At 45.9% G+C, this 15,043-nt stretch overlaps 1 protein-coding gene across 2 annotated transcripts; it reads right to left on the minus strand.

Annotated features, from left to right (window-relative positions):
* Positions 1 to 77: 77 nt before the first annotated feature.
* UBE4A (ubiquitination factor E4A) lies at positions 78 to 14,328 on the minus strand. 2 transcript variants are annotated; one of them, XM_031556887.1, is made up of 19 exons: positions 14,066 to 14,328; positions 13,735 to 13,911; positions 12,769 to 12,881; positions 12,324 to 12,476; positions 12,055 to 12,214; positions 11,483 to 11,685; positions 10,923 to 11,114; positions 9,738 to 10,071; positions 9,368 to 9,494; positions 7,959 to 8,266; positions 6,989 to 7,121; positions 5,965 to 6,152; positions 4,952 to 5,052; positions 4,733 to 4,846; positions 3,077 to 3,251; positions 2,757 to 2,937; positions 2,016 to 2,163; positions 1,344 to 1,501; positions 78 to 1,090 (listed from the first exon to the last, which is right to left on the minus strand). In XM_031556887.1, the coding sequence occupies exons 1-19, from the start codon at positions 14,184 to 14,186 to the stop codon at positions 910 to 912; spliced, it is 3,267 nt and encodes a 1,088-aa protein (XP_031412747.1). In that variant the 5' UTR covers positions 14,187 to 14,328; the 3' UTR covers positions 78 to 909. The 2 variants fall into 2 exon arrangements, with proteins under 2 accessions (XP_031412747.1, XP_010722001.1); XM_010723699.2 differs by having other exon boundaries at positions 78 to 1,048; positions 14,066 to 14,326.
* Positions 14,329 to 15,043: the final 715 nt, after the last annotated feature.

Here is a 15,043-nt window from a genome sequence, read left to right on the forward strand (position 1 = left end):
CTGGGTTCGAGACCCGCGCGGTGCCGGTGCCCTCCCCGTGCCCCCAAACGCAGCGATAAACCAGGCAAGGGACGGCGTGAAGGCAGAGAGGATTTATAGCGTTCCTCGGGAGAACGTACACAGTCTGAGCAGGGAGGCAACGAGGCTCCGGAAGAGCTCTGAAACAACAGGTGTTCTCATTCACCGACCGCTAATTGCAAGCTCCTCCGAAAGAACACGCAGCCTTGTCATCCCTCCCGGCTAAAGCAGAGGCTTTTCTGCAACTAATTTCTCCCTGCAGGAGCTCTATGAGCTGCTAGACCTTCACAGCCGACTGTACAAATATCTAAATATTGCATTTTATCACCCTTATTCCTATGTATCATCTGAAAAAGAAATCAGCTCCACAATCAGCACGTGCACGTTTGCAGAACTGCCCCCTTTCAGTCCATGCTCCCTCTGAACTTCAGAGCTGCTGCAGATGCGAAAGCATCACTTTCACAGTAAACAGGATCACATCATTTTAACAACTTGGAAGTCAACAGCAACAGAACAGAGGCTGGGGTAGCAAAGAACATTTTTGGTGTCACTGGAAAAGTAACATGGCAGTTGTTAGCCAACACAGAGAACAATTAGTATAGGGACAGGGCAATAGGACAATCAGAAGAGGCTGAAACTTCCCAAGATGCAGAGGTGAGGAAGCTACAGTGCAGCGGAAGTTCTTGGTATTAAACAATAATTCTTGAAAGGAAAGACAGAATAAGAGAGAAAACAAGGTACTATGAGAGATTCCAGATGTGGTGCAAATACACTGGATGTATTCTTCATTCACGTGGCAAGTTTCACAGATGCTCTGGAGAAACTGCCATCACCTCTGCAAGGCATTTATCTCGCCAATGATTGCATGTCTGGGTATGGAGATCTTTGTTCTCAGTTCAGTGTGTCCTCCAGCTCCTCCTTCTGCTTTTTTCTCTCTGCAAGCCACTGCTGAATCTTTTCTTTAAGCTCCCTGTTTGGTCTAATCTGGTCCATAGTGAGTGGGCTCCGATTAAAAGGATCTGTCTGATCACTGAAAGAGAGCATTGAGGAGATTACCTTGACAGCCCATTTGCTAGGAAAAAAAAAAAATAAGACTGGTCAGGAAGATTGGTGCGATCTTCCTGCTGGTAAGTGAACTTACTGAGCCAACACTGAGCCCACGTGTCACTGGATATCATTAGATAAGTGAAATATATTACCTGTATACCCCACTCTATCCCAAGCTTCCCACTTGGAAAAGCACAAGTCCTTGCCCCATGAAAAGCAAATCAGTGACAAAGGAAGCTTAACATAACCAAGGTTGCACTTAAGCCTACATTTCATACCTCAGAAGGTGCCGGGCTATGGTTGATCGATCCACAGTGACACGGGATGATGGCAGGATTACTGGGTCAGACATCAGAGTGCTCATGATAGGATCCAGGAACTCATCACAAGCATCTGCATATGTCTCCTCTTCCTGCTGCTGACGGTCTGCAAGAGACTGACAGGCAAACACAGCTTTTAAAACCCCAGAGTTCCCCGTGCTGTTCCAATTCTTTCAGAAACAGGTTTGCTTTTAACAGCATCGTGACTGAAAAAACACTTCACTGGAACACACAAGTATCACAGCTGGTCAGGGCAGTGGCTGTTTAACAGAGGCACTGTTAAAACTACAAAGACATAGAACAGGCTGGGGAGCCTGATTTAGCACAAACATATTTGCCACTAGAAGCTGACAAACTCCAATAGCCAAGCCTCACTATAAGCCACCACACACTTCTCTTCTCATGCTATACGCTCATACAGCTGTAGATGCATTCAAGAACTGCATGCTAAAACTTCTAGGGGTCTGTGCCATAAAGGAGCCTTCTCAGCTGTCCAAGCATACACTTGAGATAAAGCACCATTTCCCAGAACTGCAGCTTCATGGCAAAGGTGCAGCCATAAACAGATGGAAAAGGATGGCAGTTTCCTTTCTTTTTGGCTTTTATCCTATTATCCTATCTACTTCTCACCTTGATCCTCTCAGCCAGGTTACTGAAAGCCACTATCATGTTGCCAGGCTTATTGATTTTCTTCAGAACCCTTACTGTCTGGGCAAAGAGCGTTGGTGAATAGGAACGGCCGTCCTTCGGTACTGTGGCACAGAAGTTTTCTTCATCCCTGGACCACAATTTGAAAGAAAACAAGAGCTTAAGAATTCATATTCCTCTGGCTACAAAACACACTGCTCTCAACGGCTGTGTTACCAGAGCAAGGAACTCGAGTTACATGGTATCAAGAGAAAAGCTTGACTGTTATCAAATGTTTTTCCTAGGTCCTCTCCACAGAGGGGATGAATTTAACTGTGATTACGCTCAACTTCCACTCCTACTACTAGCTGCATTGGAGCTGTCTTCCCTGTGTAACCCAAGAACAGTTACAGAAGAGCACACCATGCTTCTGAAAGGCCCATTAAGGACTTCTGTTCACACAGCTCCTATGAAAACACTCCCACCCTGTGGCAAAGGAGGTCACAGGGCTCTGCTACCCCAGATGTTCACCTAACTGCAGCTGCAATTCCCATCCCAGTGCAGGTTTTGGTGTGCACATCACAGCTAGTCCCACTTTAGGCCAAATTAGGTTTCCAATTCCTTGCAAACATCATCAGTGTCCAAGAGATGACAAAAACCTGTTTATACTTAAGAGCACCCAAAGGCCATTCTTCTCCACGAGCACTTCTGACATCCCACCTCCAGCACTCCCTTGTCACATACCCAAGGTTCAGGTAGATCGTACAGATGTCAGAAACTAGCTGCTGTGGTTTGAAGTCAAACTCGCTGAAATCCTTGACTTTCAAAGCTCCCATTTTAGGGCCAACCAGGTGTTGCAGAAAATAGTTTAGCATGGAGATGATGCGTTCAGCAAGAAAGGGATGCACAAACAGGGACTTGATTTCTGGAACAGAAACCAATAGTTCCCTGAGCTTCACAGTAATCCAGTCCCTCTCTGACAATCCTTAAACCGAATCAGACCCACCCAATTCCCAGGCAATGCAGTTCTGTAGGTCTCAGCAGGCAGGATTTGCTCCTCCTACCTGATGTCAGGAAGGCCAGAGTACCGATGGTTTCGTTGGACATGATGTTGTGGAATCGAGCCAGCTGACCAAACATCTGCAGGCTGGACTCCTTCTCCCGACGAGCCTCCTGGGACAGGCTGTCCCACTCACCACGGTCCTTCTCTATCTGCTGAATTTTAATCTTACTCAGGTACTGTAAAAACAAGCAGGGAAACATATGGGAGCAGCTGTGTGAGTAAAGCAGACTAAGATGCTTTCCTTTCAACACAGAAGAGGCACATGTGTTTGATAGAGAAGCATGGAACACATCTCCTACAGCAGCCTCAGGAGAACAGGCAATAAATAGACAACAACAGCTAAGCCAGAGTGCTCCCTCATCACTGCCTGACAGCATTAGCAGGGAGATGCTAAAAACCAGAACGTCTGTAATGAATATGGATTGCATTAGGATTGCTTCTCATAGAACCTTCATTCTGTAACCTTCTGCCAGCACAGATGTAGGCAGAAAAGAAACCTTAGTGAACTAAGAAAACTGTCAGAGATGTTCAGTACAGCTTTTGAGTGCTTAGCACAGAGAGCATCCACGTTCCAAATCATCTCCTCTGGTCAATCAATATAATGTTACCACCTCTTCCTATGGCAAATTCCACTTGAACGCATCTAGGTAACATTAACAGAAAGCATGAAGCCTCACTGCTCATCTGCCTGATCTCAGGAGGCAGAGGCAGAAAAACCAAAGCGTTTTCAAGAGTGGAATGCCATGAGTTAATTTCAAAAGCTGTAACAAGCAAGAAATAAGAGCTCACTTGTGTTATAATGCCTTCGTGTTCTCACCACCCTAGGAATCTTAATGGCAAGACCTCAGATACTGTCTGCTCCACTCTGACAGGGGCCAGTTAGGGAAAGAAAAGGTAGAGCATTTGAAAGGGTTCATAACTGCATAACTTTAATAAAACATACAATTGCTCATACAGACAAACTGTATGAAGTCTGTAGATGTTCAAAACCAGATGTGCAACATCCATGTGACCTGTCTGATCTGCCAGTCTCCATTCTGTCCCAGGTAAAAGCTCCACAAAAGCACTTTCTGGCAGCACCAAGAGGCTCTGGAAGGCATGGTGAGACAATCATCACACAACAGGGACACGAATTCAGCTGAAACTTGCCTTGTAAACCTAACAGAAAATTGCCTAGAGACAAAAGGTCCTTATTAGCCTACACCACCTGAGGAAAGGCCAAGGGGATTTGATAATCAAAAACTGCAGAACTCATTTAAAGCCTGGCTGCATCCAGATTAACAACAGGCAGATTTCCTTCTGACTCTCCATCTGGGAAGGAAAAAAGAAAGCTTTTCTGTTTCTTTTTGTTCTGATCCACTTCCCAGGATGAAGGGGTATGGAATCAAGTGCCCTTTGAGTGCTGTCCCAAACCCCATCATACTTCTGCCATAATCCCTTCTTCCATGGTGTTTGCTATACCAGACTTGATGCTTGCAAGATCATGAACCTGGCTCAGCTGAGTTTCCCAGCAAATATCTACTGCAAGGATTCATCCAAAGAGCAAAAGTATATTAATATTGTTCTGGAGATAAAAGGTCACTGCTGTAATCAGCCACCTAAAAGGGAGTAAGAACCATTTCTACACAATGCCTGCAGCATACACACAAAACCCTACCTGTATGGCTTCATCCAACAGGAAAATTGCATCATTCATGAGCAAATTAAGGAAGCGCAGGAAAAGAGGGGGATTCATTGCTTCTAGATTCTCTGAGGCATAATCAGCCAAAGCCTGCAAACAACAGGAAAACGATTACTGCTCTGACACAGTCCGAACTGCAAGACACAGTTCCATGAAGAGCTAGACAGACATGCTCACATTTACATCTTGTCTCACCTTTATGCTCTGTCGGTACGAATCCGTGCCCCACATGTATCTCAGGATGGGATACATCGGACGGCGGTAGTTGAACTTCTGCTCAAACTGATGTGGGTCACCTGGACAGAAGCGAGAGCACCACGTTTTGGCTATGGGCACAGGCAGAGATTTTTAATTCCTCTTCAATGTTTGCTCAGCACTGTGTGGGAGCAGGCTGCGTTTTTTTCAGGAAGCTGAATAGTGACCATAAAGTTGGGTATTGAATGCATCAATGGGCAGCAAGCAGTCAAAGCACAGTTTCACCACCACTTCCTCAACAAAAAGGTCCAGCAGTTTCTACTGACTGTTACCACTGCTGTGACCAGGCTAAGCTAAGCATCCATAGGGTACAACGAGCAAGTCCTGTGGAACAAAAGCATGAGTGGCTGCTGGGATCACAGCTGTTTAAGATCACCTGGGATACTTTTACAGCAGGAGGGTGCAGTCAATGGATAGTCAGTGTGCCTGACAGCATCCCAAGCAGAAATAGACACAAGCAAGTGAGAAGGGCAGCACTTCCAGCTCGTGAGTAATTCTTCAATTTCAAAGTGCAGGAAGTGCCAACTGTAAGTAGGACTGCAGGAAACCAACAGAGTCCAACAGAACCCCCTGGGAAGGAAAATGACCGCCTCAGCTACACTTATGCATTTCCTCTAACAGCATGTGTTTCCTATTGCTCTCAAGGGATTATAAAAAACAGCTCCTGGAGAAGTCAGAGACCTGTCACTGACTTCCAAACAACACAACCGATTCCACAGTAGAAGGAAATGGCAAATGACAAGCACTGCTGCACCAACAAACACTTGCCCTTTGACAGTTATACTTCCTAGCCGTGTGGTTTTGTGCAAGTCAGAATTCTGGAAAGACAGGTGCTTTGCTGGAATACAACTGAGCAGTTTAACAAAGCACAGATTCCTTCTTTTACACCACAGCACTTCAAAACCTGAATAAATTTTAGAGAAGGAAGACACCTCTTCACCTTCCCTGCTTACCAGTAAACTCAATATCCACAAAGACTTTGATAAGTGCCTCAGCAAGATGGGCAGCGTGTTGGTAAGAGCAGAACACTCTTTTACGATGAAACACACTGGAGACAAGTGGATTCTGGGCCTGATCTAAATGAGGCATCACAGCTTCCAGCACTTCTGCCAGCTTGGCTCGCAGATGAGGATTTTTCATTCTGTAAGTGAAAAAACAGTAGAATTCAAAGGGATACTTAAAAAAAGATCAATTTTGATATGTTCCTGTAGCAACTAGCAAAGCATCTCTAACAAAGCAGTTTCTTATGTCATACAGGAGCATAAAGCAAAGCGTCCACGTTAAAAGACAGACAGATTCTGCTGGGAACAACATCTGATTCTTTGCACCTCCACCAACTCCCACTCAAAACTAGTTTTTGTTAAATACAGCGCTTTAATCCACAGCCAGATGACCACAACTAGCATCTAAATTCTACTCAACACCATACTTGCTCATTTCTGTGTATACAGCACCAAGGGAAGCAGCAGAATAAGTAATCTTCCAAGTACATTTTGATTAGGTGGTGATTTCCAGCTGATGCATACTCTTAGTGCTCCTGCTGCCATATGCCCTCTGTGTAGATGAGAGTGCCAGCAAGCACAGAATTAACTTCTTCAGGTAGTAAGAAGTATTGAGAGTGTGGAAAAACTCTCTCAACAACATCTAGAGACGAGCAGCAGTTACTGTTACAGCAACAGCCAGACCTCCCTTGCCCAGTGTTCAGTGGCACCTAGTTTCTGGGTGACTTTGCTCCTGCATAGTATGACTAAACAAGTATTTAGACACCGAATATTCTGTTTGCCTCACGTGAAGCACAAGTCCTTCAGGCAGCTTTTAGTGCCTTCTGTGAGCAGAATTTGATTATTTACAAAGAGATCAAGCAACCTACAGATGTATGAGCCAAGCCCAAGGCACCTCTGACAATTCCCACCTTTCTGTTTCTATCCAGGTGCTCTGCAGTAAGCATAAAGGGTTTAGACCTGGGTCTGTACGTACCTCTCCACATCACCCATGAAAACAGTAACAAAGTGAAGGATGTGCTCCAGAGAATCGGCAGAAGTCTCCAAGATGTCATCAGCAAAACGCCGCAGGAAAATGAAGAAGTCACCCAAATTATCTGCAAAGAATTCTGTGAGGAGAGATTGCATGTTAGTTCATCAGGCAGCTCACACAGCATGTTTTCTGGCCTTCATGGCACTTAGCTTACCTCTCTAATTCCAATTAAGGCTTCAGAACTAAGGAGGAGTTTTATTAGAATACCAAAATCGTGAAGAATACACAGCCTAAAGAAATCTAACACACAGGATTCACCTCACTCATCTCAAAAGTCACTCTACAGGGCTCCCAGCAGCTCTCCATTGATGTTATGCACTGCTACACAGCAGAAGCTCAAGGGAAGACAGTCTCAACACAACAGAATTTAGTGCACATGGAGAACAGTAAATCAATGCAGGATTTGGCCAAACTTAGCAACATGGCAACGCATAGGATCTCTAAAAGGTCAGCAGCAATCAAAATCTGAAGCATTCCCTGAAAGAGCTGCAAATGTTAGGAGAATTAATGACCCTCTTCAAAGAGAATATTCTGTGCAAAGAAAAATGCTATCAGCAGTAGCACTGCATCCTCTCCCCTGGAAAGCAAAGCACTTCCTTGGACAGAGCTTCCAGTATTCATCTAGACAGCATCAGGACTAGCTTGCTGGATTAACTGAGAGATCTCTGCCTGTTTTGGATGCTATGATCTGGGTGTTGTTATCGTTGAAGTTCAGCTGACTCACACTACACTCTCTCACATGTTCTATAACTCGCCCTTCACAAAGCTGAAAACTAAGGGGAAACCCTGGTGCTTAAGGAATCATAAAGAATAAGGCCACGTATGCATAAACACTCTGAACGGAGCACTTCTTAAGCTGCTTTAGATTCAGACCCTTACATGCAGCAGCACAAACCAGCAGAAGTGGCTTCACCTGGTACATAGGCCAACGCACTGTTTTCCACTCCTGGCAATGGAAACGTCAGCTCTACAGGCTCAGTCCCTTGGTTTCCTATAGCCAGCTGTACCAGGAGAACTGCCATGGACACCTGCAGATTCAGGCAGTTCTGCAGCATCTGTGGCTCCGTCATCGCTGTCTTCGTGGAGAGATAGATGGTCATCAGGCGTTCAAACTGCTCCCTGAGGCTGTCAGCAGCAGGGCTAGAACTCTGCTGAGCTTCTCGCCACGCTACCTGCAGGCGGTGAAGGCTTTGGTTTATCTTTACCATCTGGTCATGCAACCTACTCGGGGAAAACAAGGCAAGACATCAGACAAGATGCAAGTAAGTTCAGTACAGACTGCCTAAGCAATACAGAAGTCACCGTGCTTGCTAGCTACAACTTAGCTTGTTTGTTAGAGACATTCTGTGCAGCAGGCAAGTATCTCTTCTGTTTAAGCTATTTCCCTGCAAATAATCTGTTTCAGGGGTCAGTAACAAGAAATGTATAGAGAAAGGCAAGCCAGGACTTGAAAGGACAAGAAATCCTCCTGAAATACCAAAGAGGTCTGCTAAGCAGCCTGGTAAAACAGCAGCTCCTACGAAGCACTCTGCAGTGGTGCAGACAACCAACCCACGCAGCTGCAAACCTTGTTGGGTTACCAAGGTCAGGGTGTGGGTGAGCCTGGGAAGTGACATTTTCAGTTTCCCAGCAACAAGCCACTTGCATAACTTTTTCATCTATTTCTATATTTAGATAATAAACCAGAAGGGGACTATGCCTGAATCAGTGGTGACCTCATAGTATCCAGGCAACAATTTAGAGAAGAAAGCTATAAAAATAGTGCATTCTGGTGTCCAGAAAATTGTTTCCTGGAAACGGCCAGTTACCTTGCACTGCTGCTTTGAATAAAATCAATTTAGTGGAGCAGTTCAGACACCTCACACTCTGCTACTGAGATGCTCCCTAGTAGATAAGCAAAAGGACAGAGGCCTGCTCTCCCACAGAAGGTAACAGAACTGAGTGAGCCCTGGCAACCCAGCACCTACCTGTTAAAATACTATAAGTGGATTCTGTAAGGCTGTTAGCTTGGACTGAACACAAGTGAGCAAAAATTCTTTACTCAATTAGTCAGCCCGACACTCAGGTCGTCAGTCAAAATGCATTTGGCAACTCAACTGGTATACTCTGAACTCTGAACATTTACTAAAAATCTGGCTAATCACATGCAGATGTATGTGAACAATCTTGTGCCTAAAGCTTGAGCTTTCACATTATTTCTGAATATTAATTATTTAAGCCTAAAGACACAAAACCTCTCTCAAAGTGCATGCTTCAGCAGCACCTCTAACACGTTCTCAGAGGCCAGCTCCCTAAGAATACACACAGCTCTAGAATTATTACCTGTGAAATCCTAAGTGAAGGGTATACTGTGTCAGAACCAGGTTTTCTGTCACCAGATTGTAGCTGTTTGCAAACTCTGGCTCTTGTTCAGTCACAGCAGGTATCAAACACGTTTCTTTTTCCAAACCTAGAATTAAAAGCATCTTTACATTAAGCTTTGTTAAGGGCTCAAGAGAGTTCCTCCTGATAATATGAAGTGACTGCAAGTGACACTGGACAGTGTTTTATTTGAATTCATCTCTTCCCTTTTTCCTCTGTAGTCTCTCACTTAACTCACCCTTTACCAACATACAGCAAGAGTGCACTGGAGAGGTTAAGAACTGAGAAGATCCCTTTTTACTTCACTTGCTCCCACAGGTTTTGGACATACCTTTCATATGTACATTCTTACTCCTCCGCTCCTCTTCATTCAGCTCCTTCAGGGCACAGTAAGTGGGGTTAAAGGTTAGCAGCCTAGGAGATTTTGGTTTGCAGAAGGGCTGACACAGCTTCAGGAGGGCAGCTCCCAAATTCAGAAAGAAGGCATCTGAGGCATACATCTGGAAGAAGATCTCTGGCATCTGATTAGCCCAAATTTTGGTACGGCCTGAGTTAGCGTGCAGACAGTTTCCAAGCCAGGAGAGAATCTTGTGCTTCGTCTCTGGAGACAACTGCAACAGGTTCTTGAGCATCTGGTAGATCTTCTCATGGAACTGGGCCATAAACTGTAACACGGAACAGAGAATGGTTGAAGGAGTCATGATCTGAAGGCTTCTTTTGACTATCTTATTAAATGCTTCCAGAGTTGTCCCATGTTACAGCACCCCACCCTCAAAAGGAAGGATTTTCAAAGTAAATTATCATCGTGACACCTGTATTAATCACCACTCAGACACACATTACGAATAGCTCAAAACCTGAGGCCAGAATAATTAACACCACACTGAAATGCAAGTTGTTTCTGTGGGAAATACAAGCAAAATTCTTCACACATTTTTTGCAGAAACAACAACCTTGAAAGAACGCATGGCTGGAAATCTCATTCTTTGTGAAAAACACCTTTCTCTTCTGAAACAACCTAAGATCCTACTAGCACTGCTGATCTCAGGAGGGAAGCTACTTAATTTCACAGAGAAAAAGTGCTGCTCGCCATTCTATCTGCTCGTGAGCCAATGTTTTAATTAGAGGAAAAGCACTGAAAAAACTATTTCACAGTAATTACAACAAAGGTAGATTATCTCCATATACCACCTTCAGTTACGGTGCCCTACAAGCACCCTATCATTTTCCCAAAGCTCAGGAAGCTACTTCATAAGCAATGACTTCTTAAGCAGCAGAAACATGAGGTCAATATGAAGACTTTGGATACAACCTGAGTGAGCAGTTATACCCATCCATGTCTTACAGATGGAAAATCTACAGGCTAAAGTGGTTCTAGGACTTTCTTAGCCACAAGCCAGGCTATTGAAGAGCCAGCAAAAGAACACAACCCCAGCATCCAGTCTTCTCACTTGAACCCAGAAGCAGAGACCAATAAAACCCATTGGGAAGCAGCACTGTTACAATTCAGTCTCACCTGATGAATGTTGGATTCCTGCACCTTGATCTCTTGTGGACTAGATCGGGATGGATTCAAGAAATACCCATGATTCTCTACCACACCAGGAGTCTTTAGCAAGCAGGAGATATTTAAAATGGCACCTAGCAAAGTCTTCTGGTACATCTGTCCATTGCTAGGATCCTTGGGCTGAATATACCCTGCAAAAACCTAGGGAAAACAATTGAACATGCAGCAGCCTAACTGACATGCAGTCATCAGAACTGCATCGTAAAGATGAATTGCTGAAAATGAGAAGAGCACAAGATGTGTCACAGAAAAAAAAACAATTAAAAAAAAACAAAAATCAGCCATGAACAGAAAATTACAGGTACACTAGAAGTACCTGCTTCTACGACTCCTGTCTGCTTTCCCACTGTTATGTGCAAACTCTTTTTCCTTCTTCTACCTCTTGCCTTTTTGAGTGATACTTCAGAAGCATTCACTGAGCAACACTAAGGTGATACCATTCCAACCAGCTGAGTTTCCACATAACAATTAAAAAAGTTAACAGTTCTTGATAACTGAAAAGCACATACCTTAGCTACATCTTTCTGCTTTGTGAAATAGAGGATCATATCCAGGTAAGTGTACAGCAGGATCTGGCAAAGGTCCAAGTCCTTGATCCTGCTCAATAAAATATCAAACACTGGAACCATGACTTCCCCAAACGTCCGCACTTCCTCGTCCATCGTTAAGGCTTCAATGACCTCCTCAAGAAACTCAGTCATGTCTTCAAAATCTAGCAAGGGACACAAGACAATTACTGGCAATGTTCAGTGCAGCCAGATCTTAGAGTATGCACACACTACAACCTAAACACAGCCCTCCTCTTCGTCTTCCTTTTAATGACAAAGGGAGTCGAAGCTTTATCTGAGCCACACTGCTGTTCTTGCTGGTTTTACCAGTTAGATACAAGAATTCAGAGTGCCTTTTAGAGCCACCTCCTCAGTGGAGACAGAAGATCTCATTGCCATTCTGACTGCAAAATTTAAACCTTCACAGGGCTGAATACACTTGCAGAGAAACACAGCTAAAACAGAACAGAAAGCCTCATAACCACTCTAACAGTAACCTCACAAAGACATAAATTAAGTTCACTCAAACTTACGTGCTCCTCTCAATGCTTCCAACATCAGGTCCACCAGCTGCTCATACACATTTTGGTTGACATAAATCTCTGGGGTGAGAAGAACAGTGTGAGCATTTGACACAGTCAGATTTCGGCAGCGCACAGCAAAGGGCAGCAAGTTCTCTGGAACCTTCGTTATCTGCACAGAAAGAATAAAATAGATCTGAGGCTGCATATCCGCCTCTTGCCACGAAAACATCAGCTTTTAGATATCAAAGTTACCTTATTTCTCAGAAACTCCTACCCACCTCTTCTCTTGCCCTCTGGAAACAGGCATAGAGGTAGCGTAGAATTTGTTTCTCCCCTGCATCTCGATCTGCAGAGAGATTCTGTGTGCCAGCAGAGGTCATGTAAATCAGGTTGTTCCCAGGCTCCTGCAGCAGCAGGCGGGTAAACAGCGCCTAGATACAAGTAAGAACAGCTTGAAAGTGAAACAGCTTCAGGAAAAATTACAAACAAAATAAAAAAATCCGTTATCTTTTAAAAACAGACTATGCACTTGCAAAGTTCTCCTCACCTGTCACCGTTCCTACAGGACAACCTATCTCAAATAGAGGATACTAAATTCCCCATGTGAGTTAGGATTTTAAGAGTTTGGCCAGTTACAACCAGCACATCTCTCGTAGCACTGATGCAGTCTCTATCTGGACACTCATTGCTCTGCATGAGATATGAGGCATGCAGTTGTTATACCTGTTCGATGTTTTCCATGTCAAGCCAATCTTGGTCATCCAGATCTGCAGCCATTTCTTCCAAATACACACAACGAGCTGGAATCCCATTTCCACTCTTCATGCTGGGATCACCTGATGAGAACATAAATAATCTGCTGTCCCGATTGATAGAACATAGCTGCAGGAAGTGAAATCTGCAAGTAGGATCCTGCTTGTGGCAAAGGCAGTTGTCTGCTACTGGCTGCTGCAGGGAAGCACTGCCCACCTCCCAGCATCCCTGTCCAATTTCACATAGATCTGACAAGCTCCTGTTTAAACCACATTTCATTAGGGAATCCAGCAAGGCATTTTTCTGCAAGCACAGAACCCACATCATTAGAAGCTGCACTCTTACACTGATATCACTTGTATAAAACAGTTTCAGGGTACTACATGGTTCCTCACAAGACCCCAAGCTCTCAGGGAATTTCTCTGTTCACACCCTTGTCCCACGTGGCCCCACTTAGCAGGAGCAGCACGAGCTCCTCAGCACGCTGGTGCCAGAGGTGCCACATTGATGCCAGTTCCGAGACATGCTAAGTGATGCTTCCATTCGCTGCACGCAGAGGATGACACTCAGAGGTGTTAACTTTCAGGATTCTTTTCAATGATAGAGGCAGAAACAATCTTTCACAGCAGTTGCATAACGTTGTTTTCTCTAACCCTTACAGGTGAAAAGCAAACACATAAGCTCTGTTCAAGGTTCTGGGAACATCAGATATGAACCAGCTGCACGATTTGAGGACACAGAGGACCTTTTCCACCTCGCGTTCCTCCCAGCCTGTTTTACACCAGCACAAGAACCAGAGCAGAGCTTGCTGTCTGAGGAGGGGCCGTGCCTCCTACTGTTCACCCAGAGAACACCAGCATCCCATCCCCTTGAGGCCCAACGCAAGCCTTCACAAGGCAAGCCGCATCAACAACCAGGGACAGCACGGGCACTCACTGTTGTCCAGAGTGATGAGAAAGATCCTTTGGATCATGTGATTGATGTTGAGCTGCTCGCACAGCTCCCTCTGGGAGCGGAAGGAGCGGCTGATCTCAGCCACAGAGTAATCACAGTCATCGAGGCTCTCGGACACGCTGTTGTCAGAGTCATCCTGGCTGGCTGAAGTTTCCTCTCCTGCAAAATAAAGCTGCTGAGCTTCTTCCTCATCACTCACAGCCAGGGAAAGGCTTCGTAGGAACGCACGGCACCAGCCAGCAGCCCGCCGCCCGCTTCCTCGCCTCGGCCCAGCAGCAGCAGGCCTCTCCCAGCCCCTCGCCCCGGCCCTGACCTGCCAGCTGCCGCAGCTGCTGCTTCTGACCGGCGGCGAACTGCTTGGCGTCGGCGAGGGAGCTGAAGAGCGCGGCGAAGGGGTTGCCGGAGATGCTGTTGTTGTTCTCCTGATCGGTCATCTCCACTCAGCGCCGCGCCATGCGGGCCGGGCCGGGCCGACCTGCGGTGACGGCGACGAACCGAACGGAACCGCACCGGGCAGGCCCGGGGCCGCCGCGCTCACCTCCTGCTCAGCCGGACAGCGGGCGTCACCGCGTCGCACTCTAATGACGTCATCATGGAGAGCCGGAAGTTGGACGAGGGACTAAAGAGTGGCGCGGTGCGTTAGCGCCCCCTGGCGTCCAGGAGGGCTCCGACACGTAAACAAAAACGCACCGGTGCAACCCGCATGCATTAATTAGCTAATTAATTAGCTAGTGTTGGAATTCGCACATTTATGCACAAGCCGCCGGACCTGACGTTGATTTATGGATGTCTTGCATCAGCATCACTGTCCCAGGGGGTATTCCAGAACCGTGGGGATGCAGTGCTTGGGGCTGTGGTTTGGTGGCACGGTGGGTATGGGCTGCGGTTGGACTCGGGGATCTCAGAGACCTTTTACGACCTTTATGATTCTATGTGTGTGCATTGCAACTTTGGGATAGATGAGTGGACAGTGAGGTGGGTTGAGAACTGGCTGACTGGCAGAGCGCAGATGGTCGTCGTTGGTGGTGCAGAGTCTGGCTGGAGACCTGTAACCAGTGGTGTCCCCCAGGGGTCTGTGCTGGGTCTGGTCTTTTTCAACATCTTCATCAATGACCTTGATGAGGGGATAGTGGCCACCCTCAGCAAGTTTGCTGATGATACGAAGTTGGGAGGATTGGCTGACACGCCTGAAGGCTGTGCTGCCATTCAGCGAGACCTGGACAGGCTGGAGAGCTGGGCAGTAAGAAACCGGATGAGGTTCAACAAAAGCAAGTGTAGGGTCTTACACCTA

The sequence above is a fragment of the Meleagris gallopavo genome, chromosome 26 (genome assembly GCF_000146605.3).
Source record: "Meleagris gallopavo isolate NT-WF06-2002-E0010 breed Aviagen turkey brand Nicholas breeding stock chromosome 26, Turkey_5.1, whole genome shotgun sequence".
NCBI classification, from domain to species: domain Eukaryota; kingdom Metazoa; phylum Chordata; class Aves; order Galliformes; family Phasianidae; genus Meleagris; species Meleagris gallopavo.

Bases quoted from the DNA above. Each gene is read 5' to 3' on its own strand.
- UBE4A (XM_031556887.1), bottom strand. From the start codon at position 14,186: ATGACCGATCAGGAGAACAACAACAGCATCTCCGGCAACCCCTTCGCC. The intron at 9,495-9,737 runs GTATGTCCAAAA...TTTTAATTCTAG, and splicing joins TAAGAATGTACATATGAAAG to GTTTGGAAAAAGAAACGTGT. The intron at 5,053-5,964 runs GTAAGCAGGGAA...GCTTCTGTCCAG, and splicing joins TGTGGATATTGAGTTTACTG to GTGACCCACATCAGTTTGAG.